Below are 26,472 nucleotides of genomic sequence, written 5' to 3' on the forward strand. Positions count from 1 at the left end.
ACCTGACGCTGCAGACGAAAAACGTATACCTGCTATTCTTTAAAGCCACACCAACTCAACATGATGCTCTGATGACACATCGGATTCGGAACATCCTGCATCCACATTTTCGACAGGACCAGATTTGATTCCTTAGGGTAGTTTCTTCCAAAAAGCAGAAGTTATACATACCAGGTTGAGATTGTCGTGGCTGCTGGTTATCACAAGGACAGGTATGTTGTAATCACACTTTTCCACCACCGACCTGAAAACTGACCTGATATATTGTTCAATGAAAACATTACACATTAGCTTGCACGAGATGATGCCTTTTCCAAAAAGGTCAGTTGCCTTTTCTGGTATGAACGCATCCTACTTTATTCAAACTACTGTTATTGTTTTGTTGCTGTGAGATAGCGGAGTAATTTAACAGTCATATTATTGTATATAAGGATCATAACACACTCGCTCAACCGCGTACTTCGGGTGCAGATGAGCAAATGGGCAGTTACTTCCGCTCCCGGACAGAGAGATTATTATTATTATTTTTTTTTAAAGCGGTTCATTCGAAGCGTTCACTGAGATGTTCAGGGTCCCCGGTCTTAAAATTAATTAATAGTGTAAATGTGTGTGGTCTTAGCTGGTTTAAGAAGTACCCCAAACCCCTCTAAATAAGCCAAATGGCCCAGGAAACATTTGAAAATTGCATCCTTATCCTTAACCAATGCCTTTGCATTATGTTTTTAATTGCAGTGTCTTACAGACTTAACTATGGGTGGTTTTTGATATTTACCGGGTTCAATACAAGTTAAGCTTTTAAAATCGACAGCATTTGTGGCTTAACGTCGATTACCACAAAATACATTTCGACTCATCCCTCTTTTCTTTAATAAAAGCAAAAACCTGCAATCCAGTTAGGTGCTTACAATGGAAGTGAATGGGGTCGATCTGTTTTAAAAATATAGCCACTTCGCTTGCAACATTTTCTGTATAAAGTTATATCCAATTTTATAACTGTGTTGCCATGACATAATGCTGTAGCTAAACCCTAAATTGACTGTAATGAAACTCTGTTTCTTTAAAAAGAAAATCTAGGTTACAATGACTTGCAATGGAAGTAAATTGGGCCAATCTTTAAACGTTAAAATACACAGTTTCAAAAGTATAGCTACAAGATGTAAACAATTCGCACTTTAACATGATTTTTGTGTCATGAACTCACTTACTAACATTTTCTGCATAAAGTTGTTTCCAATTTTACAACTTCGTTGCATGACAATGTAACTCCTTAAAAACTAATCCCAGAAAAACTACTTTAATTCTTCTGTATAAACGTGTGTATTATTTGAGCTGTAATGTAAGTGCTTTTATAAAATTATAAGCTTCATATTTCTGTCTTTTAAACTCTCCAAAAATTGGCCCAATTAGCTTCCATTTTTAAGTTGCTCACTGTAACCTTGATTTTTATTTATTTTTTAAAGAAAAAGACGGGTGATCAACATTATGCCACAAATGCTGTTCAATTGAGATGAACTTGTATTGAACCCAGATTATTCCTTTAACTCTTTAATCTTAGTCATGATCAGTCGTTCTCTGGGACCAGAGTTTGGAGGCAGTATTGGCCTGATGTCTAAGGTGTGTGCCTGTGGAGTGTATGTACTCTTTGGGAAGGATCCAGGTAATCATTTAAAAACACTGTACTAATGAGTCTGTGAGGCCAGTTTTATACTATTCATACTACTATATATGACAATATTATTTATACTGATTTATCACTGCTGACTAACAAAAAAATGTGGCTTATTTTCTCTGAAATTTCACCTTTTGACACGATCTGTGCTACTTATACTTAGTTGTGATGTTTATCATTGGTTTGGCATCAAAATTAAATTAACAATATAGGGCCCATCTGACAGCGACCTATCTTTTTGCATTGAAGCTTGTCTTTTTATTTTATTATTATCTCCTCAGGCTCTGCTGTGTCACAGGGGTTGTGAGTGTTGCCGCAGGATTACTTGTACACAGTGTTGTACTCCTATTTAGTGCTGTTGCTTTGTCTGGTGGTGTGTCTGGTCGGTGCTCATATCTATGCCAAAACCTCTTTTGTCATTCTGCTTGTGGTGACAGTGTCAGTGATCTCCATCATCAGCAGCACACTGATACTCAAACCACAAAGCTTCAACATCACACACATGTACGGCAACAATCACACCATCACTGTCAACCCCAGTTACACAGGCTTCAATGGCACAACATTAAAGAACAACTTTGAACGTTAGTAAAATGATGATCAATACAATGTATGGTGATTGTTGTAATGATGTTAATGGAGGCTATGGATAGTTATGTAAAATATTCTAACACAATACTGCACTTGCATGGATTTTCAAATGTCTCCTTATAGCACAATACTCTCTGGACTACAGTACTAACACAATGATGTCTTTCGCCACTGTATTTGCGGTGATGTTCACTAGCTGCACAGGCATCATGGCGGGCGCCAACATGTCAGGTACAAAACCAAAGAGGACACCACTCTGATCACTTCCTCCTTTTTTTTTTTTTTGTTATCATGGTGCCTTTTACAGTGTTGATAACAATTTAGAAGTGTCATAAACATCTCATTTGATTTATTTCTCACTTTCAGTTGAGCTGAAAAACCTTTCAGGTATAGAGTGAGTCTATACCTAAAGGGACCATCATAGCTGTGTCATATACCTTCACTGTCTATTTGCTACTCTTCCTACTCTTGAGCTCTACATGTGAGAGGTGCCATCAATGACTATGTAGTCGCAATGAAAACCTTATGCATTTACACAGTGCTTTGATACTATAAGTGTAGCCTTTGTTCTACCTCTCATTCAATTTTCTCTTATTCCCCCTTTTCTCTCTTTTTTTTTCTCTCTCGGGTTATTGTTAATCAATGATTCCGTTGTGTTTCAGTGAGTGAATGTGTGGCCCCCGTTTGTGATAATCTGCTATGTGCTCTATGATTGGAGCTTCTCGAATCCTCCATGCTGTTGCTCTGGACCAGCTTTTTGGTGAGTGTGTTTTGGTTTGGTTTAAGGGATGTCTTTTAGGCTGGACACTAATATTTAGATGCTAATATGTCTTGGCTTGGTTTATATCTATGCAAGGAATGTTAGGGGAAACAAATAGTGAGCAAATACCTAAAATCATTAAATACTCATGGTTCCTAAGAAAGTATTCAATTTGTTAATAATTTGAAATGTAACTTGATTTTTGTCACATTTTCTAGACTGTTATGTGGTCTGAGAGGTCATGTGTTCTATGCAAAAGGTAAAAAGGACATGTTTTAAGTGAAAAGATCATTTTACACTCATTTGCAATCATTATTCTTCTGAAATCAAGCCTTTCTTTTAATGTTTTTGTATGTATTTTTGTGTCAAATTAACACCGTTCCAAAAATATTCATTTTGAGAATTGAATTATGGTAAAAATTTTCCATTTCCACTGCAAATAAAACAGATGTTATTGTTTTGCACACCATAGGATTATAATGACAGAAAATTGTAAAATTGAAAACATCCGTTCACAATTTTCAGATTCTGTGGATAACTGTATAAAATGATAAGAATAATGTATTTGCTATAGCGTGACTTATCATAAATCATTTTCACACGCAGATTGGTCAGTCTGTGTCATAACTTAAATCCGCTAGCATCCTTGTGACATGCGAACTACCACATAGCAACGATTCTTATAATGTACTGGGTGACAAATAAAGTTATTGCATTTGTTGAATGTTGACCATTGAGACCCGAAAATAAAAAATAAAAGTTTACAAAACTAGACTTTTACCCTTCTGATGTCCTTCTGAGATGTTATCTGTGAGCAAATACAGGTTCTCCACAAACATATTCAAGTATTTGGCCATTCAAAACTTAATGACATACAATAGCCACAGAAACAATTTAGTGTCACAACATATCAAGTCAAATAATTTTTATTTGTGTAGCGCTTTTCACAACACGCATCGTTTCAAAGCAGCTCTACAGAAAATCATGCATTAACAGAAAATGAAACCGTAATATCTATCAAATAAAACCGCTCCATTTGATACGTTTTTATGTGTAATGGCAGAAATTATGATTTATTTTCATTATAATTTCTTGATTTTACTCTAGTCAGAACAGAAAACAAACTTAAGCCAGACAGTACTTGGGTGTCCGTGCTGTATACCTGGGGCTTGGTGCAGGTACTCGGACCTGTGCGCATGTGTTGTCGAATGAGATTTCTGACAACTTGTAAAGTGTCTGTTGTAGTGTACTCTATTTGCAGGACAGCTAAATGTGATTGCTGGCATTGTGACAGTGTTTTACCTGTTGGCATATGCTGCAATGGATTTGGCCTGCCTGGCTCTGGAATGGGCCTCAGCTCCAAACTGTAGGTACTGCACAAAGTGTGTTTTGTAATCTATGGGTGAAATATCAGTACAGTACAAAGTCCCCAAAAAATTTGATATAAAATTAAATTTTAGCAGGCTTTTACTCATCCCATCGGTCCCAGTAGTACTTTTGGTTTTGGACTCTACTTACCCCATTTCCATTACCTTTATACTGAAGATGCTTATTTAGCTTCTGTTTTGTTACATTTAGTCTGTGTTTTTCTCCATCTCATACTACACACATCCATATTATGGACATTCTTGGATTTAATCCAAACAAATTGTGACCGTGTAGCTACGACTCGATTGTGAGCTCACTTCTGGCTGTTGACCGTCTTGTGTTAGCGCTTGCTGTTTGTCATCACTCCATTTATCTGTGATCCAGGCCGTGAGAGCTGCAGGACTTGACAGTTTCATGACCCCTTCTTGTTTTGACTATTATCTTTCCACTTTTACTTATTCTGTTTTAACTGTCTGTTGTATCAAATCCTGCTGATACCATCACTCTGAACTATACTGTTGACTCTGGCTCCATTATTGCCTGTATAGTAAGTATATTGTGCTTATTGTTATAATTGTTTGGTTTGCTTGTTTTGTTTACATGTAGAATTGTCTAAAAGTGCTATATTCAGTCAACTTTGTTAATAATATTGTCATGATTAGTGGTAGTAACTCTGTCAATTGCATTAGTGTCATGTGCTATCAGCATGAAGTAACCTAAGAGTGCCAAGATCATTTAAACAGGCGTTATTAGGTATATAAATTATATTAGCTTTGCTGTGATATTGAAATTACAGTTGAGAATTGTGAAATTTCTGTGGTGTTGGTATCTACTACTGAAATGTTTTATCAAATCTAGATGGAACAAACTTGAATTGTCTTCACATTTGTTTACTGATACTTCTTTCTCTCTTCTGTGTTTCTCTTTCTCTCTCTTTCCAGGCCAACATTTCAGTTTTATTCTTGGCACACATGTTTGTTGGTAATTGTAAGCTGTGTGGTCATGATGTTTGTGTAAACCCAGTGTATTCCTCAGCTAGTATTGTACTGCTGCTTCTGCTCCTACTCTTCCTGCACTTCCGCTCTCCCACCAGCAGCTGGGGCTACATCAGCCAAGCACTCATCTTTCACCATGTACCTACAGTATACAGGATACAGTTACTAAAATCATGTTTTAAATCAGCATTTTTATCTTGTTTTCCAATACTTATTTGAGAAGTACAATTTCTAAAAGAATTCCAGAATATAATATCTGTTGAATTAAGTTTATTTTTGTAACCATTTGCTCATTTAAGCATACATGTTGAAATCTTAGAGAATATATATACTATTTTTATTTTATTTTTTTGCTCCAAACATAAAACTCACTAAATTTTAAGTCTTTTTTTTGTTTGTTTGTTTGTTTATCTTGCACAGTTTTGCTACTCAAGTAAATGCATCTTGTTTTAAGGATGTTTACATATTTGTACTGGAAAACAAGGCAAATATTGGTTAAGAAAATGATTTTATGCATGTACACTTACACACAAAACATGTCTATGCACTAGGGGTTTGCACAGACAAATGTAGTCTACACTGTCAGCCTGAAGTCAACTAGTCGCTTTCCATCTGATTTGTGTAGGTGGCTGTTACTGAGTTGCTCTGTTAAACAGTGCAATGTATCAACATCAATGGGGATGTGCTCAACTAGTCAACTGTTACAAATCAGTAATCGTGCAACTCCTCATATGCAAAGAACTTTAACGGCATGAGATGTTCTTTCCTTTTCTCAGGTGAGGAAGTACCTGCTGATGTTAGACTCCAGTAAGGATCATGTGAAGTTCTGGCAGCCGCAGGTTTTACTGATGGTGGCAAACCCATGTTCCTCCTGTCAGCTCATCTGCTTTGTCAACCAGTTGAAGAAAGGAGGACTGTTTGTCCTGGGACATGTGCAGATCGGTGGGATCCCAGGGGGTAACAGGGTCAGGGTGTATTTGTATAATAACAACATTGTTTCTCAAGGCTCATAGTATTAACATCCATTTGGACAATTAAATCACACGTAGTCAGAGCAAAATACAGGTGTAAATGAGGTACAAACGTTTTCTAAGCCACTTTCAGTGGTAGTCAAATATGACAATGACCACATCACTTTTTTTGGTGTAAACCATTGCATTCTGATGCACTTCAGACAACAGGAAAGGGCTGTCTACTTGCCTGTCAATCAACCATTGCACTAAAACAATGGTTTTAATCTTGGTTGGTTAGATGAAGATTAATAAGCAAATAGTCAAGTTATATACAGACTTAATAGTACATTTTCATATTTCCATATACATGTACAAAAGTGGTCATGGTAGACGCATTTGAGGAGACTTCGTCTATAAAAGCCAGATGTATTTGGTAAAGTGTTAAGACTTCACATTCCATTATAATCTCTTGTGTTAACTCAAGTTCATCCACCCCCACGTACATAAGGGGAGGCGATAGTTTGAGGACCATTAACGTGTGGCCGTCAATGATGACTTACTATTCTTTAGAGTTTATGAACTTAAGATACAGTCTTCCTCATGTGGTTGTTGCACAATTGTTCTAAGAATGCAAGGTTGATGGGAAGGAAACAAATTACACAATTTAAATGACCAAACTTCATTTCTTTCTCTCTCACAGATGTGTTGCTGGCAGACCCAGTGCAGCCACAGTATAATTTCTGACTTAGTCTGGTGGATAAATTAGGTGTGAAGGCCTTTGTGGATCTGAATCTCTCTCCCTCTGTCAGGCAGGGCACTCAAAACATGCTTCGCATTACTGGAATAGGTTAGAGTTGAGCAAAATTATATGATTTGGTTTTGCTGATCTTTATTTGAAGATTGCTGTAAATTAACACTTTTGATATGACCAATGGTGAATAAGGGTAATCTGGGACATTGTTTGCACTTTTAATTGTCAGCCCAACACTTCAGATCAACAAAAGCTTTTAGCAAATACCAATTACATAACCTAGAAAAGAATAAGGGATAGTTCATCCAAAAAGGAACATTTTCACTGCATATTGTTTCTATAAGATGAAAGAGAATGTTGACCGAAGCAAATTTTCTGCATATTACATGGAGGAAACGTCATATGGGTTTGGAGCCAGCGTTTATTTTACTTTATGAATCGAAATCAAAGACTAGATGAAAAAGACTCCTCATGATGATAATCAAATGGATTTAATTAAAACATACTGTTGATGAAAATGTGACCGAAAAAAGTAACTCAATATCCTAACGCATCCTAAACTGTCTAAACAAGAGGAATCCACAACAGAGTCTAATACTAACTTAACTTAAGTATATTCATTATACACCATTATTTCAAGAGCTCAGGTTTTCAGGACAGTTTTTCTCATGTTGTTTAATCTTAAATACAAAACATATTAGTCTTCAAAACAGAGTGTGGAATGTTGGACACTTCATGCACTCAGCCTTTGCGGCTTGCTGTACAGTGGAAGGGGCGGAGTTACCTGGCTGAGTTGCTGGACTGACAAAACAATTGTAAAAAATGGATAATGGAGAAACAACAAATAAATTAAACAAACATGGGCCCAGAGCAGTATACATTATATACATCATACGACCCTGCTTGTATTAATAGAAAATAGCTGCTTGTGAGTGTTCCCAATCAGTATCCAGGGCTTGAACTGTCCATTTTATAATGCTTGATACATGTTTAAATGATTGTAAGTAGTGCTGTCAGTCGATTTAAAATAGTTAATCACATGATTTTTCATAGTTATTTGCATAATTATTCACATAGTTTGAAATTGCTGAAATTTGACTATACCACCTTTTCTGTTAAAATGCATTTAGTTCCATCCATCCATCCATCCATCGTCAACCGCTTATCCTGTGTACAGGGTCACGGGGGCATTTAGTTCCTTCTTAGTAAAAAAAAACAATATGTAGCAATATTGTTTTAACATTTTCTAAACAAAGCATTCCACAGTATAAAAATAGAAATGTACTAAAATAGCACCAATTTAACTAACATTAAACATTTCCCAAAATTCAAAGTGGGAGGTTATCTAATTGAAATATCTAGACCACGCAGATTGCACTTTGTTTCAATGGGCATTCAGTCTTTTCAGCCCACATATTCCACAATATTAATAGGTGCTATCCAATTTGCTGCAGTAATAGTGAAGCCACATTTACATGATTTGTTGCTTCACATGAAAATCGCTTGCAGAGAACCTCTTGTGTTGCTTTTACTGCTGGCACTGTGAATGTAGTGATACTTCATCCAAATTGTCTGGAATGTGACGTCAGGGTAATGCTTCAATTCAGTGGGTCGTGTGTATGTGACAAGTCCCATCGGTTAAGTGGTCCTTCATCACTTGATCATTGACGCGGAATCCCAATTGTGTGTGTTTGAGGTGTGTGCATCAGTGTAGGGACCCTGGACACAGCGCAAAGATTCTGCCCTATTCCAACCAGTGTTTAGCACTCACAGAGAGCTGAATAAAATGTCAGAATGTAACGTGAAAATTAGTAAATTCGAAAATGAAAACACTATAAACATTTTAAAGTAATTGCATGAGTTAAATTGTTAATTTTGACAGATTTGTCAGGCTTGCTTCTGAGGTAGAAAGTAATGTAAACACCAAAATTTAGGTGTACCACAATACCAAATGTCCAAGATTACCCTAATATCACCTGCCTGTCTGTGTCACTCAGTCCATTTCTTTTACGTATTATTAGTACCAAATATCTTTTCCAGGAGGTATGAAGCCTAATACCCTGGTCTTGGGCTCCTATGACAACTGTTACCCAGAGGACTATTTCCTGCAGGACCTTGTCTTTTGCGAGGGTGATCGGATGAAGGGGATCATTTTGGATTGGACCTTCCATCCTTACAGGCCCATTTTTCACCAGTGCGGCATGCCGAGAGCCCTCGGCAGCTGCAGGTTGAAGAGTATGTGAGCATTATTTGTGATGCCATCAAAATGGGCAAGAATGTTTGTTTAGGGCGGTACTTCTTCGAGCTGCCACCTGAGAGCAAGGGCATCACATACATAAGGGGAGGCAACAATGTGGAGACCATCGATGTGTGGCCGTCAAACCTGCTGTACCCGGCCAGTGCCAGTTATGCAGATGTGTGCAGTCTGTTCCTGCTTCAGATGGTGTGTGTGTTAAACATGGCACAGCAAGTGGGACCATGCAAAATAGCGTATATTCCTCTGTGTGGAGTCAGTGTCGGGAGAAGAGGGTTGGTTGGCTAAAGAGGAGCAATTTAGAGAGTTGCTGAGGAAGCTGAGGATTCGTGCTGCTATTAAGATTGTGCCATGGGATAATGTGACATGCATGCTGAGAGGAACAAGCTCAGAGTACATGCAAAAAGAGGAAACAAAATCTGGATCAGAAGAATATCTGTGTGTGGTGAATGCCCTGAACATTTACATTTACATGTTTTCATTTGGCAGACGCTTTTATCCAAAGCGACTTACAAAAGAGGAAAAACATAGTTCTACGGCAGCAGTTCGCTTCCTGTATTTGCCCCACCGACCTTCAAGTTCTGACCAATCGCAGGCTCGCAGCATTATCTGATGCAGCTGGACACTCTAACTCAAGATCTAGGCCCAACTCTCATGATTCATGGGCTGACACCAGTTACATGTACTGAACTATGAGAAATAACAATAAAAGGTATGTTTGTGTGTAAGAGAGTGAGACAGAAACTACAAATGAAAGTGAGCTGAATACAAGTTCATTTTATTTTGAAGGTTATTTTGTAGAACTCCTCAACAAATGGCAGATAATGCACATAAACGGGTAGAGTATGTGCTTTTGGTAAAGATGTTATTTCAAAAGTGGATAGAGTGTGTTATTGGTGTTGACCTTGTGTTTTAGGTAATATTTAATAATTCACTTGTAAAATGCTGATCATTGTCACTCACTACACTTTCAACACTAACTGCTTTGTGTAAATAGCCCAGAATCATGACACAGCATGCAGTTGTTTTGATTTCTTTTCCAAAACCCTCCACTTGCTAACAGCAAGTGTAGTGTTTGTGGAAAAGAGATTGCTGTCATAATTGAATTGCTAATTATGTTCATTCAAGTTTAAGACAGTAACTGTTAATCTTGAAACAGATCCTATAATCCATTCTTTATGTTTGCGCAATATTCTTTGTGGAGAAAATGACTGTTGACTTTAAAGTAGAAATAGTTTGTCTTAAATTATTTGGGCAATCATTTGCCCTAATTCAGTGGTTAGGGCAAAGCAAGCCTGTTTACCAACTTTTGTTTGCTTTTTGTTATCTTTTCAGTTAATTGTGATGAACAGTTGAAGAATTGTGTAAATCATTTCTGGGCATAAAACAGACCTTTTTGACCCATTGTGATCCAGTTTAAACTTGTAGGCCAATAAGAAGCCCTCATGATTTTGGGTCATTGTTGGTGTCATAGGGAAATTCTGATCACAGCTTTACGATTATAGAGCTCTTGAGTTGCACTGTGCACTCAGTCTATTTGCTGTCATTCACAGTGTTAAATAGATGTTATTTATTATATGAAATATCCTTATGTGAATAATACAGGAGACAAAGGGAATGCATTTTCTTGAGTTTTAATTTCCGTTATTTATAGTTGCAAGAACTCAGAATTCAAAACTCGCTTTGTGGAGCTGATAAAGAAAGCAAATAATTAATTTATTGCTTCATCCTCTCATTTGATTTTGTGTATTTGTTGCAGTTTGCTCAGTACAAGCTCTTTGTGCCGTTAGTGCTAATGGTTGTGCAGACTGGGCTGAAGGTGGAGCTTGGTGCTCAGTAGCTGAATCTGATTGGTCAAGGCCAATAATGACGATGAACATAGAAGTGCCTCTCACTGTTGTGTCTGCGTTGGTCTTTGTGAAATGAAAATGGACAAAGAGCTGTTCAGCTGTGACGTCAATTTGTAGGCGAACCCGGTAAGCTAATTGGCCATGGTTTCCTTTGGGATTTTCCTATAGGTTTTTATAATGGGGTTTTTGAATTTATGAGTAAAATAAGGTCTGTGGTAAACATTACTTGATGATATGTGGACGTAAATTACACACTTACATACCTCAAACGTGTATTTTGAAGCCACCTGTGTTCAAAATTCACGTTTGAGGTATGAAAGTGTGTAATTTATATTGTAGAAGAAAATGTATCCATGTAACATCAATGTTTACCACAGACCTTATTTGACTTGTAAAAACAAAACTGCATTAATAAAAACCTTAATAGGAAAATCCAGAGGGAACCCATGGTCAATTAGCTTTATGAGTTTTTGGACTACAACCTGAACAGCTCTATTGGCTTCAATAATACTTTAATATTTGTCTCTTGGACCAAATGTGTGTCCGTACATGTGTTTGTGAGTGTTGCATATTTGTGTATTTGTCAACAAAAACACAAAGAATGCTGACATTTTAAAAAAAGCCATTACATTCTGTACATTTCATATATAAAAAGTATTTTTGTTGTTTACAGTGTTTTGATTTTTAGTGTGCAAAAATTACTTCACACAGTCCAGTTTCCACAGAATCCTGAATATCTATAAAAAAATCTTATATCTGAAATTGTGCATCATTAATATACTTCAGTATACATAAAGCTACTGTATTCAGTACAGGACCAGAAATGGGACTGCATTGTATGCAATAGCTGAATCATATGACTGAATGTAGAGTCTGTAAGCAGAGGAATGTTATTAAACTAAACATTGCATTTTTCCCTTTATTGTCTCTCATTTATTTATTTATTTATTTATTTTTTTATGCAAAAATTTAAATTATATTCCATCACTCTAGTGCTTGTTCTTCATATCACATTATGGAAAATAAATCAATTTTAAAGATTACAGATTAAAAGAGGAGCTCTCTAGTCGTTATCCTATTGATTAAGACTCCTGATTCCTATGCATAAAAATCATGAATAAACATTATTTGTATTGCATACCTAATGTGTCACTGCAGCTGTGACTTGTGTGTGTGTGTGTGTGTGTGTGTGTGTGTGTGCATCTGTCAACCTACCAGAACATGTGTTTGTGTGTACGTGTCACTGTAGTTCTAAATATGTGTGTTTGCCTCAGTAGAAATACAGAGGTTGGTGTATGTGTTTGTGTATCTCTTTTTGTGTGTTCATCACTGCAGTCCACACAGTGTGCTTGTGTCAGTCCTTTTTGTTGTTTGTCTCTGCCATCCTCTTCTTAATTTGAGGTTCAACACTGCGAGCAAATTGTGCCATGCGTTGCACACTAAAGGAAGAGAGACGCAGCCAGCCCGGAAAAAAGATACACAGAGCAATGTGCTGAGAAAAAAAAAAAAAAAGAGAATGGTAAGAATGGTACATTTCATTACATATTCAGATTCACAATTTTTTCTGAATCTAGGCATGACTAACTCGGCTACTAGAAAATTATCACACAACCTTGTTTGTTGTGTATCAACACACAAATTAGTTTTTATGTGAATGTTTAGGCTTTGTAAACAGGGTTCCAATAGTCATTGAAAACCTAAACCAAAATGTTCTATAAATGTATATTATTTTCTACTTTTTTTTTTTTTTTTTTTTTGGAGAAATTGCTCAATATGAAAAAAATGCATTGTAAGTGCAGTTTTCTTTTTACATTTAACAAAATTTACTTCAATGAAAAATAAAAAACAAAGCGAGCAAACAAACAAGTAATGTATATAAAGATGCCATAAAATAAAATGCCTATAAATACTGGCAAACAGTTAAAAAAATTAATACAATAAAAATAGTTCTTTGTGAGTGCAATACAATTATTTATAATAATCCTTAACTTGACTGAAAAAAATCATGGAAATTCATTGGTTGGAAACTTGTGAATAACTTAAAATTGTACATTTATATATTGTTGAAGTGTGTATTGTGGGTAAAAACGTAATGCACAAACAGTCACCCTAAATTTTACAAAAGGTGAGAGTGTAGAGGTTACCTGCAGTGCATGAGTTATACATCCGCTTGTAAATGTTGTGTAACCCACAGTGTTCAGTGCATCTCTAGCGAACGAAGCAGCACTTTTTATTAAAGGATTCACAGGCAAGTTATGAGTCATATTAGTGGAGACCATAAACGGGGCTACGCACTGAGAAAAGAAAGAGGAAGTAAAGGTTTTGCAAGCAATGTACATGATGTTTACTAGTACTGGACTTACTTGAATAGTGATTCCTCGTGATCTATATTCTGCATTCAGACAGCGAGAGAAATATGTCACAAATATCTACATGTAAGAAAGGAGGAACAGACACTTAAGTCACTTTTGTTAGTGTGATATTTTAGGTGGTGATCTATCATCTGTTCTCCTAAACTGCTATTTTTTCTGTGGAACACAGAAGTAAATCAAATTTAAAGAATATTTACGCCACTCTTTCCAATGCAATAATACTGCAAAGTGACCTGTCAAGCTTTAAAACACAAAACACCACCATAAATGTAGTCCAAATGACTCATGCGCTTTATTTCAAGTCTTCTGAGCCATACAATACATTTCGATCTGTTCTTTACACAAAGTTAAGTAATTTTTGCATCCACATCAAGATTCAAAAATGGTACATTGATGCCAATGGCACCAAAACGCCATTGGTTCTCGCGTATGTAGATTGCAGATTAGATGCAAGATTCGGTGGAGGGGAAGATTGAGTCAACAACTATCGTATGACTTGAGAAGACTGGGAATATTGTGCACAAGTCATAGACTGCTTTTATGGAGCTCGACAGACCCTGGTCACTACGAACCATCATTGAATGAAACCATTTCTACTTTTGTGTTCCGCAGAAAAATAAATCAAATACGGGTTTGGAGCGACACTAGGTTGAGTAAATAGAAAATACTGCCTTTATACAATCTCCCCTGTGGTGCTCCAAACCCCTCCACTATTCCTTAATTTACATATACAAGTATTTTACATTTTGTTTGTGCGTGCGAGTGCGTATGTGTGTGTGTGTGTAATAAATTTGTACCTTAGTGGCAGAATACACTGTCAGCATTGGCTGGGGTTGAGAGGCTGCCTCTGATGATATGTTTATTATGAGACCTTTTCCCCTTGGAGGAAACAAACAAGTCCTCATAAACACGATGTTCTTCATTTAACAGATATTATCAGAACCAGCTGCGTGTTTACCTTTCAACCAATCCTGGCAAAATGAGTCTGCTCATCTGCAAAATGCAAACATTATCATCAACATCATTGTTGTCTTGCCTAACTCGCATTTTTAAATGTTTAGAGGAATGTAATGTATGCAAGTGCAATCTCAAAACATCCATGACAGAACAGATCATGTTTAAATAGGTTGGTATACTGTCCTACCTGAGTGATGGACAGTATGTTACAATTTATCACCTGTGTGATTCTCTGGAGAGAAAAGAAAGTGCTAGATATAATTCAAATTTGCATAGATACAAAAACAAAAGAGTAGAAAGTGTGGAGCTGTGTGGTGTATACAAGTTCAGACCTGTTCGGTGTCAGGAGCATCCAGAAAGTTTGCCAGAACTCCCATATAGTTCATCCCTACATTGTTCACTATGGAGAAAAAAAGAATGAATGAATAAGCAGGCTTTCAGGCAGAATGCGTTTGTGTGCCCGTTTAAAAAAAAAAAGACGGACGTCTTGGAACATTGCACCTAAACCGACTGTTGCGTTGTTGTTGTTGTTTTATTCAGCTTTTAAAGCTACAATGTGTAACTTTTTCAATATTAAAATACTTTCTATCCCAGCTTAATATACAGAGACAACTATAAGGTATTCAAAGATAAAAAAAATTAAAATTGTAAATGTTGTGTCTCTGTAGCGCTATAAAATTGCTCTGTTTGACAGCCCATCCAGCCAGACAAAGCAACAACAATTCAACCAATAGTAGATTATGTGCAGGAGTTTGGCAGGGACTATGTGTTTGTTCGATCAATAGCAGACGGTGGGGACTGTAACGCTTCCCACAAGAAGGAGGACAAGGAACAGGTGTTCAGCACCAGGTAAGCTTTTAATTCTCTTTTTACAAATCACAATATTGATCAAGCGCACTGAGTTGGCTTGTCGTCTCCTCCTGACTGGAGGCTCGGTGTCTGCTTTTATGCCGCTCTCCTCGTGCTCACTGGAATTAGAGACAGGTGTTAGGCATAATTTAGCTCAGGTGTAAGCGCCCTTACCGCTTTCCTCTCCCAGACGGGCGCTTGACCACGCCCCCGCTGCCACATACCCCCACCACCCGACTCAGGCCGGGCACCATCCGCCTGCCTACCACTCCCCCATTTCTGGAGAGAAAGTCGGCGACAGCCATCTGCACCCCAGTCTGTGGACCACCTTGAATTTAAAGGGCTGGAGAGCCAGGTACCAACGGGTGATCCGGGCGTTAGTATCTTTCATGCGGTGGAGCCACTGGAGTGGGGCGTGATCCAAGCAGAGGGTGAAGGCCCGCCCCAGCAGGTAATACCGGAGGGTGAGGACCGCCCACTTGATGGCCAAACACTCCTTCTCCACGGTGCTGTACTTAGTTTCCCTCAAAGAGAGCTTCCGGCTAATGTACAGCACTGGGCGCCTCCCTCCGCCACCTGCGAGAGTACGGCCCCCAGCCCTCTGTCTGAAGCGTCCGTCTGCAAAATAAAAGGGAGAGAGAAATCAGGTGCATGAAGAAGCTGCCCCCACAAAGTGCGGCTTTAATCTGCATAAACGCCTGTTGACACTGCTCCGACCATTGAACCGGATCTGGAGCCCCTTTTTAGTGAGGTCAGTCAGCGGGCTGGTGACGTCCGAATAATTAGGCACAAACCTTCTATAATAGCCAGCCAGCCCCAGGAACTGCCTCACCCCCTTTTTGGTCTTAGGTCTAGGGCAAGTCGCAATCGCCGTGTCTTATCAATTTGGGGACGCACCTGGCCATGACCCAAGTGGAACCCCAGATACCGCACCTCCACACGCCCAATCGCAAGATTTCTTAGGGTTTGCTGTGAGCCCCGCCCGCCGCAGTGACCTCAGGACGGCCCTCAGATGTTGCATGTGCCGCTGCCAATCATTGCTATAAATGATAATATCATCTAAATAGGCAGCGGCGTACGCGGTGTGAGGTCTGAGTATCCGATCCATGAGTCGCTGAAACGTGGCCGGCGCTCCAAACAAACCGAAAGGAAGCGCCACAAATTGGTGTAATCCAAACGGCGCTATGAAGGCTGTTTTCTCACGGGACATTGGTGTCAAGGGGATCTGCCAATAACCCTTTGTTAAATCCAAGGTCGAATAAAATCGAGCAGTACCTAACCGATCGAAGCAGTTCATCAACACGGGGCATTGGGTACGCGCCAAATTTAGACACCGCGTTGACTTTTCTGTAATCCACACAGAATCGAACAGACCCATCACTCTTGGGAACAAGAACAACCGGCTGGACCAATCACTGTGGGATTCCTCTGTTACGCTCATATCAAGCATCGCATCTAATTCCTCCCGCACTATTTTCTTTTTATGTTCGGGTAAGCTGATAGGGCGGCAACGCACCACCGCGCCCGCTCGGTCTCGATGTGGTGCTGTATGATGTTTGTACGGCCCTGTAGAGGGAAAACACATCCGCAAATTCCTTTTGTAATTCGGAAACCTCTGCGAGTTGCCGCGGTGAGAGTTGGTCTCCACAAGTAACCGGAGTGTTAAGATTGTAGTCTTTGTTTACCTCCGGTCCGAGCTCCGCCCTCTCCGAACTACCGTGGCCAACGCCACAGAGGCCACCTCCTCCCTCCATAATTTCAGGAGGTTGAGGTGATAAATTTGACGCGCGCCTCTATCGGTACGCTTAACTTCATAATCAAGATCCCCTACTCGCCGTGGTGACCTCAAAGGGTCCTTGCCACTTGGCGAGTAATTTAGAGCCTCGATGTTGGGAGTAATACGAGTACCTTATCCCCGGTGCAAATTCCCGTAGCCGAGCACCCCTGTCATACAGTCATGCTTGAGCTTGGAGCAAATTCTCCTGTGTTAATCGCCCCAGTGTGTGGAGTTTTGCTCTAAGATCGAGAACTAACTGAATTTCATTTTTGCTATTAGAAGGTCCTCCTCCCACGCCGCGGATGACGCCAAGGACACCACGGGGCCGTCGCCCGTACAGCAGCTCAAACGGGGAGAACCCTGTGGAGGCTTGTGGGACCTCTCATACTGCAAACAACAGGGGTCTAGCCACTTATCCCAATTTCTAGCGTCATCGTGGTACCGAATTTACTTAATCATGTTCTTGAGCTGCTTTATTAAATCGCTCCACTAGGCCATCAGTCTGCGGATGGTAAACGCTAGTGCTGAATCGATTTAATGCCCAAGAGCTCGTAAAGTTCGCGAAGTGTTCGTGACATAAAAGTCGTGCCTTGATCGGGTGAGGATTTCTTTCGAATCCCCACCCGGAGATTATCTTGAAGAGTGCCCCGCAACACTACGCGCGGAGATGTTGCTCAGAGGCACTGCTTCCGGATATCGCGTCGCGTAATCCACTAGGACTAACACGAGCGATGTCCGCGTGCTGACCGTTCTATCGGCCCGACGAGGTCCATCCCAATTCTTTCGAAGGGGACCTCGACACGGTAGAGGGCGCAATGGCGCTTTTGGGGTGGCCGTGGGTTTACCAGCTGACATTCACGCACGCCGCACACCACCTGCGGACGCCACCGCCAATGCCCGCCAATAAAAACGGGCTATTAGACGGAGAAGTGTTTTCCGCTCCCCTAGGTGACCGCCATAGGATTATAGTGAGCCGCCTGGAAACCATTTCCCGGCGTCCGCGGAACCAATAATTGTGTTACTTCCTCCTTTGTTTGAGCCGCCCTGCGCCACTCTATATAACCGATCTCTAATCATGGCAAAATATGGGTATGAAAGGGCGATGCCCGGCCGGAGCTGTTGACCATCAATTACTCTCACTTGGTCAAGAGCATGCTTAAGGGTTTCGGTCCCGCGACTGCTCTAGAGGGAAGTCCCCTCAGGGAATTCCCTGAGAGGAGGGGCGGCCACCTCGCCCCTTTCCTCGCCATCCCGAAGCAGCCGAGGACGGCCCCGGCTCCGCCTCCCCTGCCAAAGCATCGCACACCGCGACACCTCTTTATGCAGGACCCATCCGCACAAATACCCTCTAAAATATCTTTAAAATTCGCCAATCGGTACCCAAGATTAGCGGATGGGTGAGGCGGGACTAACCGCTGCCTCCACACTATGTTTTTTTTCCCTGAATTTAATCACCAAAGTCACCATGGGATACTTGTGAACATCCCCATGCACACACCTCACCCTCACCAGTTTAGCTAAACCCAAAGCCCCGGGTTGAACCAAGCGCTGGTGGATGGTGGTCTGATTGCAGCCGGTATCCAGCAAAGCTTGGTAAATACCCCCTGATCCTTACCGAACCGGCATGCTCCAGCCCGATAGGGGCAGCCTGCGGGACGCCGGAGACCCGCACCACCGCCCCCACCTCCATCAGCGGACACTGATCCCGAAGTGGTCCGGGTCTCCGCAGCTCCAACAGGCTGGCCCAGGCGCTGCGGCCGCGACTTAGTGCTGGCGGGCTCCCCACCTGAGGAGGAGAGCGGCTGAAAGACGGGAGTGGGAGGGTACATTCTCCCAAGGCCGGGAAGCTGGTCTCTGGAACCCTCCACGCCTGCGCGGGGCAGGAACGGGCCCTGGGGAGAGAACAGAAGAAGAGACCAAAGGGGAGGGGGCGAGGGCAGACACAAGGGAAGGGGAGAGAGAGAGACGAAGAAGAGGGCTCGTCCGCCCTCGGGATCGCCGCCAGATGGTCCTCTGCGAGACGAACGGCTTCCTCCAGCGACGCCGGGCGGTGGCACTGGACCCACTCCGCCGTTTTCCGGGGCAGCCGCTGACTAAATTGCTCCAGTACCACCTGATCGATAACACCCTCGACGTCGCGGTCCCCCCCGAGCAGCCACCTCCGATAGGCGTCCCGGAGCCGTTGGGCAAATGCGAACGGGCGACCTGACTTTTCCAACTTCATGCCCCGGAAGAGCTGACGATTCTCTTCCGGGCTCCGACCGACCCGTTGCAAAATGGCTCTTTTTAGGTCTGAATAGGCCAGGAGGTTAGTTGCCGGCAGTTGTTGAGCCGCGAGTTGAGCTTCCCCGGACAGGAGAGGAACTAGGCGGGCTGCCCATTGTTCATGCGGCTAGCCCCAGATTTCTGCCGTCCGCTCAAACAAATCCAGAAAGGCCTCAGGATCGTCTGCTACCCCCATCTTCTGTAACGTGGGCGGGGCAGCGTGGAGCGGGTGTCCGGGTCGCGGCTGTGGCCGGGCGCGGCCTCCTGGCTGAGGAGGCTCCGGATGGCGTGCCGGTCCTCTGCCTGAGCCTGCATGATCTCAACAAACCGGCGATCCTGGTCCTGCCGGAGCTCAAGCAGGGTTTGTTGGTGGCTCTGGTGTAGTGCCGCGAGGGACTGGAGGATCTCCGTCAGCTGGGAGGACTCTACGGGGCGACCCATCTCCATTCTTGGATGAACAATTCCCGGGTTTCGGCACCAGTGTAAGCTTCCCACAAGAAGGAGGACAGGGAACAGGTGTTCAGCACCAGGTAAGCTTTTAATTCTCTTTTTACAAATCACAATATTGATCAAGCGCACTGAGTTGGCTTGTCGTCTCCTCCTGACTGGAGGCTCGGTGTCTGCTTTTATGCCGCTCTCCTCATGCTCACTGGAATTAGAGACAGGTGTTAGGCATAATTTAGCTCAGGTGTAAGCGCCCTTACCGCTTTCCTCTCCCGGACGGGCGCTTGACCACGCCCCCGCTGCCACAGGGACTATTCGGAAAGCTGTATTAAAAACAATTATTTTTGTGACTCCGTTTGATGGCACTAGTGGTGCAGAAATTACACACTTCAGCTTAAAAACGTGTTTCAAGACCCCTACAATTCTGTCTGAACAGCTCCTAATTCAGCAACTTCGTTTCACCTAGATTACACTCAACAGGAAGCTTCAGTGAAGTGCTGAAAGCATATACAAATTATACACTCAGGTTCACCTATACTCTCACTCATCTGTCAATAAAACTTTGAATGGCTTATAGTTTATTAAAGGTGCATTCAGTAATTTGGGGCTAGTTTAAATTGTTTTACACATTAACAAATAAATTGTGTCACTCATATGAGATGAAGACTGTACTCGTAATAATTTTCTATAAAGTGTTTTTGTTATGAATAGTGCGGGTCTCCCCTATCAATGCGTTTCACCATGGTGAAATAACATGACCCACGGTGTTTCACTAAACGTCGGCAAAGATGCAAATCCTCGCACTAATTGGCTGCTGCCTATGTAGATACACTTAGAAAGAACGTAAAGAAAAAGAACACAATGAACATACTTATTATTGTGCTTAAGCAGCGGAGACAACAGGAGTTTCAGTAGCTGTATTGTTGAAGAACGAAACATTTCTGAAGCAAGTAGACAGAAAGATCGGCAAAGGCAAAAATCTATAGTAAACATTGGTACGGCATACACAAGTTGGAAAGAGTGGTGATGCCAAAGTTGCTTCTTTTTTGTTGGACAGGTAAGGAATTATTAATTGTTTAGACCACTCTCTAAAATAGTATAAGTAGAATTTACAGAAAACTTTTAAAATGACATGTATTCAACGTAATGGACAGTTTTGAGCAGTGTTTACAAACGCAACCAGAAAGCAACGTGTAATTTAATTTTAATTGTTATCGCAGCTATAGTAAGGGGAACACATCTACCTCCACCTTTATGAAATGGCATACATCTTCATTCGTTTAGTGTAAAGTAGCTTGGCACAGCGATTGTTGTGTATTTTGTGTAAACCATGACTTTGGTTGCTGGAAACAAAAAGTATGGACATGCTAAATTTGATCATCAAAAACTATTCTAAACTATCCTTTACCAGGACATTCTGTATTGCAAGATAATTTAGGTTATTTTTCGCAAAGCAGTTCTGTAATAAAGGTAATAACTCTCTTTAGAAATAAAGTGAAACGTAGACCATCTCCAAAGGTTATTGATATAAGGGACAATAATAATCTGTCCTTAACTGTAGAAGTCTGTTTGCTTGAATTCTGATGTTTATTTTTAGGCAAAGCAATTATATTATAGTAGTAATAAATAACATTAGAAATTACCTCAAACTCTGACATTTTCCAGATGCAAATGATATTACAGATCTGGCAGGGACAGCAGTGACAAATCATGCTGATCCATGTCAATAGATGGCAGTACAGCGTGCAACACCAGTGTTGTATCGGTACTTAATGTACACGAAGAAGAGCAATGCTAATGCTAGCTAGAAAACTACTGAATGGCCCTTTAAGATGAAATAAAAAGAGTTTTAATGGATCTTCGCAGACAACACAGCAACTCCATCAGCCCTCTCTACCGACTTTGCTTTCACCACACTGCTCACCTGACTGGACAGAATGGGGGAACTAGTTTGCTCATTTTCAACACCTGGAAATTCACTCCTCTCTCATCTCTCTGCAAAAATACACATTTTGAAAATCATGCTAATTCTACCAATCATCCAGCTAAAATTAACTTTTTATCATCTAGCGTCCTTCAAGTCAACTAAGCAACTTCATCGTAGAACTAGACATGCAGCTGTACTCTTTCCCTGAGGACAGCTCTCTGCTGTTGGTGCTTGGTTACGTCAACATCCACTTGCTAGCTCTTCTGACCTTGTTTGACCTCACAAGAATTTGCACCCCTTCAACAAACAACTCAATTTTATCCTCACCAGTAACTGTATCACTAATAAAACCACAAATACACCTTGCTTTATCTTAACTTCGTGCCTTGACAGTGTCTGTCCTCTCACCTCGAACATGTGCATCCAGCCCCAGGCACTCTGAAGCACTTTGTGACCACCAAACTAAGCTCAGGGCTGCAGAGAGGACATGGCACAATAGAAAGACCAAGCTGACCAAAGCTCTCTCCTATTTTTCCTCTAGTGTTACTACTTCCAAGTTTACCCATTACCAGAATAAGATCAGTAACGCTTAAGAATTCTGCTAGCTGCTTTTATCTTTCACTTCTCTGACTGATGATGATGACTATGCCACTTTTTCACTGACAAGGTAGTGATCATCAGTGGGCCTTTCAGTGTTCCACACACCTGCAGCTGTTCACTCCCTATATCCTATCATCTGTTCTGCTCTTTCTCTTCTCTCTTGGAGAACTGTTTCTAAAGTTCTTCTTTCCAGCCATCCTACAACCTGTCCTCTTGAGCCTATTCCATTACGCAGCTCTACCGGTCGTTCCAGCCCGATGAACCCACCATCTTTGCCTGCCATTCAGAGATTTCAGCATGGATGAAAAACAGCACCTTCAGCTCAATTTTGCAATTACAGAACTCCTAGTTATCCCACCCAACCCATCTATTATCCACAACCTCACTATTCATCTTGGTTCAACAATACCATATAACAATATAATAACAACAATGGCAGTCAGGAACTTGAGTGGTGTTTGATGACCAGCTAAACTTCACGCCCACATCTCGTCAAACACCCGATCATCTAGATTTGTGCTTTACAACATGAGGTAATTAGACCCTTCCTGTCTAAATATGCTACTCAGTTTGTGGTCCATGCTCTTATCATCTTAAGACTTGACTATTGCAGTGCTTTGTTGGCCAGTTTCCCCACTAGCATGATGAACCTACTCCAGATATTCCAGAACATGGCAGCCAGCAACGATGTCACACTCCTCTTGATCTCACTCCAATGGCTACTTGTAGCTGTCCGCATCAAATTTAAGGCTTTGTCTTTGGCCTTCAGGACAGACAATGGAACAGCACCCCCTTACTTCAACTCACTTATGTCCATGTCCCCTTTCGCTCGTTGGCGCCTTGTGGTTCCATCGAAACAAAGCACAAAGTTTTTCTGCAGATCATTAACTTTTTTGGTTCCTCGGTGGTGGAATGCTCTTCCAACCTCCACCTGATTATTTAAGACAATCTCATCATTCAAGAAACTGCTGAAAACATATCCCTTCCATGAGCACTAAACCAGTCCACAAGCATAAGTCACTTCTTATTTAACTTTCTTTGTATGTTCTCCTACTCTAGCTATTGGAACTTTGCTGTGCGATACTGTAGATATTGTAGGCTTTTGTATGACAAATTGCTTAAGTTCCTGATTTTTAAGTTGCTTTTCATACAGGCATCTGCTTATTGATTTAATGTAAATGAAAGATTTGATTAGGGCTTGAATGAAGTATACGTTTTATTTTTTTATCTCTAAGTGACTAGAGAGTTTTAGAAAAATATTCTACATGAAGAATGGTTTATGCATGAGAATTTTGCAGAAATGTATTTTTGTTACTTGGCTAATTTAGTATTGGCTATCTAAATATCTTACCCAGAATTCCAATCTCCAGGCCCTCTAGCTGCTGTACAATAGCTGAATAGATGGGATGGCCATCTGTAAAGTCTGTCTGAATTACACGAGTCTTCCGCTTGTACTGAGACTCTGGAACAAACACATACAGAATTATGCACAGAGCAAAACAGATCTGTGTTCTGTCAAAACAAGAACCTTTTTCAGAGAAAACTGGTTTGACTAGACAAACACAAGATTTACACAGGACTGTTTTTTTCTGCCTTATAATTGCAAATAATGTTCATTACACTATAATTATAAAAAGGATTTACAATTTTACACTTCCGAACATATGATTAAGGTACAGTAATACACAAAAGATTTTCTCTGTTTTGATGAAAGATTTCACTCCTTGAAGGACTAAATTTTTTAAATCACTTCCACATTTTGTAACTCACCTATTTCCTTGGCAACATGCCGGAGCTTGTCATCTGAGCGACTGATCAGAACAATGTCTAAGCCTCGTTTTGCAAGCTGAAATATAAACACACATACACAAACATACATCACAACTCTATTTAAAGCCACTTTCTGGTTGGACAATTCCGTGTCTGTATATGGAGAAAATTGTAAATACGGTGATTTTAGGCATCCTTTTTATTTATTGTTCAGCTTACAAGTTTTACACAAATATAAAAAGTTTGTCGTCATTTAGGCCACATCCACACTAATCCATTTAGCTCATAAAGTAAAAACACTGACTACCACACCTGGAGTCACAAGTTCGAATCCAGGGCGTGCTGAGTGACTCAAATCAGGCTTCCAAAGCAACCAATTGGCCCAGTTGTTAGGGTAGGTAGAGTCACATTGGGTTAACCTCCTCGTGGTCACTATAATGTGGTTCTCGCTCTCAGTGGGGCATGTGGTGAGTTGTGGGTGGATGCCACGGAGAATAGCGGGAGTCTCCACACGCGCTAAGTCTCCGCGAAAATGCGCTCAACAAGCCACGTGATAAGATGCACGGATTGACGGTCTCAGACGCGGAGGCAACTGAGATTCGTCCTCCGCCACCCGGAATGAGGAGAGTCATTACGCCACCACAAGGACCTAAAGTGCATTGGGAATTGGGCATTCCAAATTAGGGAGAAAAAAATAGTATGCAGTTATGGAGTCTCTGTTTACACAGTAGCAAAATCAATGCCTTTTCATACAAAAATGTTTTAGTGTGGATGTGGCCTTACTCACCTTCATGTTGTTCCAAACCCATATTACTTTTTTCTGTGGAACACAAAAGGAGACATTAGACCAAATGTTAGAGACTGACAGCATCCATCACCACTAACTTTCATTGTATGAAGAAAAAAAAAAAAAAAAAAAGAGGCTGTCAGTCAATACCATTCTTCCTAATATTGTTTGTGTTCCATGGAAGAAAGTCATACAAGTTTGAAACAACATGAGGGTGAATACAGTATATGATTAAATAATTTAAATGTTTGTGTAAACTATTAATTTAAGTGTTATTAACTAAAGGTGAGAGTCAATCATGGAAGCACAGAATTTAACGGTACTACACTCACTAGAGATGAAACCATGGAGCACTACAGGAAATGATTTAGAAGCACCCTCTCTCCCTTATTCTCTGTCTGTCCCTCTCTCTTGTGTTATCTGTCATAAAACATATCTGCAGGAGTGTGGGGTTCTCCAACATAACACTTTGTTTGATGGATGTCCTCTCATTCAACACACTTACCTTCCTCTTCCTTTGCTAAGAAAAAGAACAACGCACCATGGTGGCCAAAAGCCTGTCTGGATTCAAATCTGATAAAACACTTAATCACATCCATGCAGATTTTGGGAAACGGAAATTACTGCCATGTCTGGATCCTCGAAGATAACGTTGTGATGAATTCCAAACTACTTGATGATGGCAATTTGACAATTCGTGCCACTCTTAAGTTGGTTAGGATACATCTTCAGCACTCTTAAATAATTTAGGAGCTGAGACTAAGTCTGAACACTTATGAATCAAACTTATTTAAAGTCCAGAAAAAAGAGTAAAATTACATCACTTACTAAAATGTTACTTTAAGTGGCTTTATACTATGGCCCCAGATCTCTATAGTATTTAATGAATCATATCTTAAGATGCATTAATGCAGTTTCTCTATGCTATTTGCTATATTTGACTGCTTTTGAGTCAAGAAGTGTCAATTTTGCTCTGCATTTCTCATTAAAAAGCAATCATAGTGCAGGATTTGACACTATGACACAGTTAACACAGTTAACACAGTTATCATTGTTGATAACTGTGTTATGTTGAAACCATGCACTCACCAACAAAGAAAGAATGTATTGGACTTGTATGATAAAATATGGGCAAATGTGATTCGTAGCTGAGACAGCAAGTGAAATCCCTTAACATATTTTTTTTATTGCATCACATTTTTTTTTAATTGAATCAGTACATTGAAACTCATTGTTGAATAAGCTTTTGAAAGAAAATAATATGGGCTACATGCTTTCAGAAGGTTGCAACAACTTATAGAAAAAATCTAAATACCACTAAAATGATAAAAATGAAATGATCAATAATGAAAATAATCAGCAGTTTGTTTAATTAATTATGATTAGTTAGATATCTTTGCTCTGGCACGGAGATCCTCCATCAGTGACATCACTTTACAATAATGAAAACATGTTTCTATGGAAAAAAGACTATTTGAAAATGTTTTGTGTGGGGTGCAAGTTGCTCTGACAGATGCGCTTGAGATGCTCATA

At 40.5% G+C, this 26,472-nt stretch overlaps 1 protein-coding gene and 1 pseudogene across 1 annotated transcript in view; one reads left to right on the forward strand and one right to left on the reverse strand.

Annotated features, from left to right (window-relative positions):
* Positions 1–10,037, forward strand: LOC127620377 (solute carrier family 12 member 9-like; annotated as a pseudogene).
* Positions 8,827–26,472, reverse strand: part of hsd20b2 (hydroxysteroid (20-beta) dehydrogenase 2) — a 20,329-nt gene continuing 2,683 nt past the window's right edge. Inside the window, exons 3-11 of the mRNA XM_052093635.1 lie at positions 24,153–24,228; positions 23,734–23,844; positions 14,853–14,920; positions 14,708–14,752; positions 14,522–14,556; positions 14,361–14,442; positions 13,555–13,620; positions 13,336–13,485; positions 8,827–12,683 (exon numbers count right to left, since the gene is read on the reverse strand). Of these exons, the coding sequence (XP_051949595.1) occupies positions 12,546–12,683; positions 13,336–13,485; positions 13,555–13,620; positions 14,361–14,442; positions 14,522–14,556; positions 14,708–14,752; positions 14,853–14,920; positions 23,734–23,844; positions 24,153–24,228 (771 nt within the window). The 3' untranslated portion in view covers positions 8,827–12,545. The remainder of the gene's footprint in view (positions 12,684–13,335; positions 13,486–13,554; positions 13,621–14,360; positions 14,443–14,521; positions 14,557–14,707; positions 14,753–14,852; positions 14,921–23,733; positions 23,845–24,152; positions 24,229–26,472) is intronic.

Source organism: Xyrauchen texanus, chromosome 3 (assembly GCF_025860055.1).
Source record: "Xyrauchen texanus isolate HMW12.3.18 chromosome 3, RBS_HiC_50CHRs, whole genome shotgun sequence".
NCBI classification, from domain to species: domain Eukaryota; kingdom Metazoa; phylum Chordata; class Actinopteri; order Cypriniformes; family Catostomidae; genus Xyrauchen; species Xyrauchen texanus.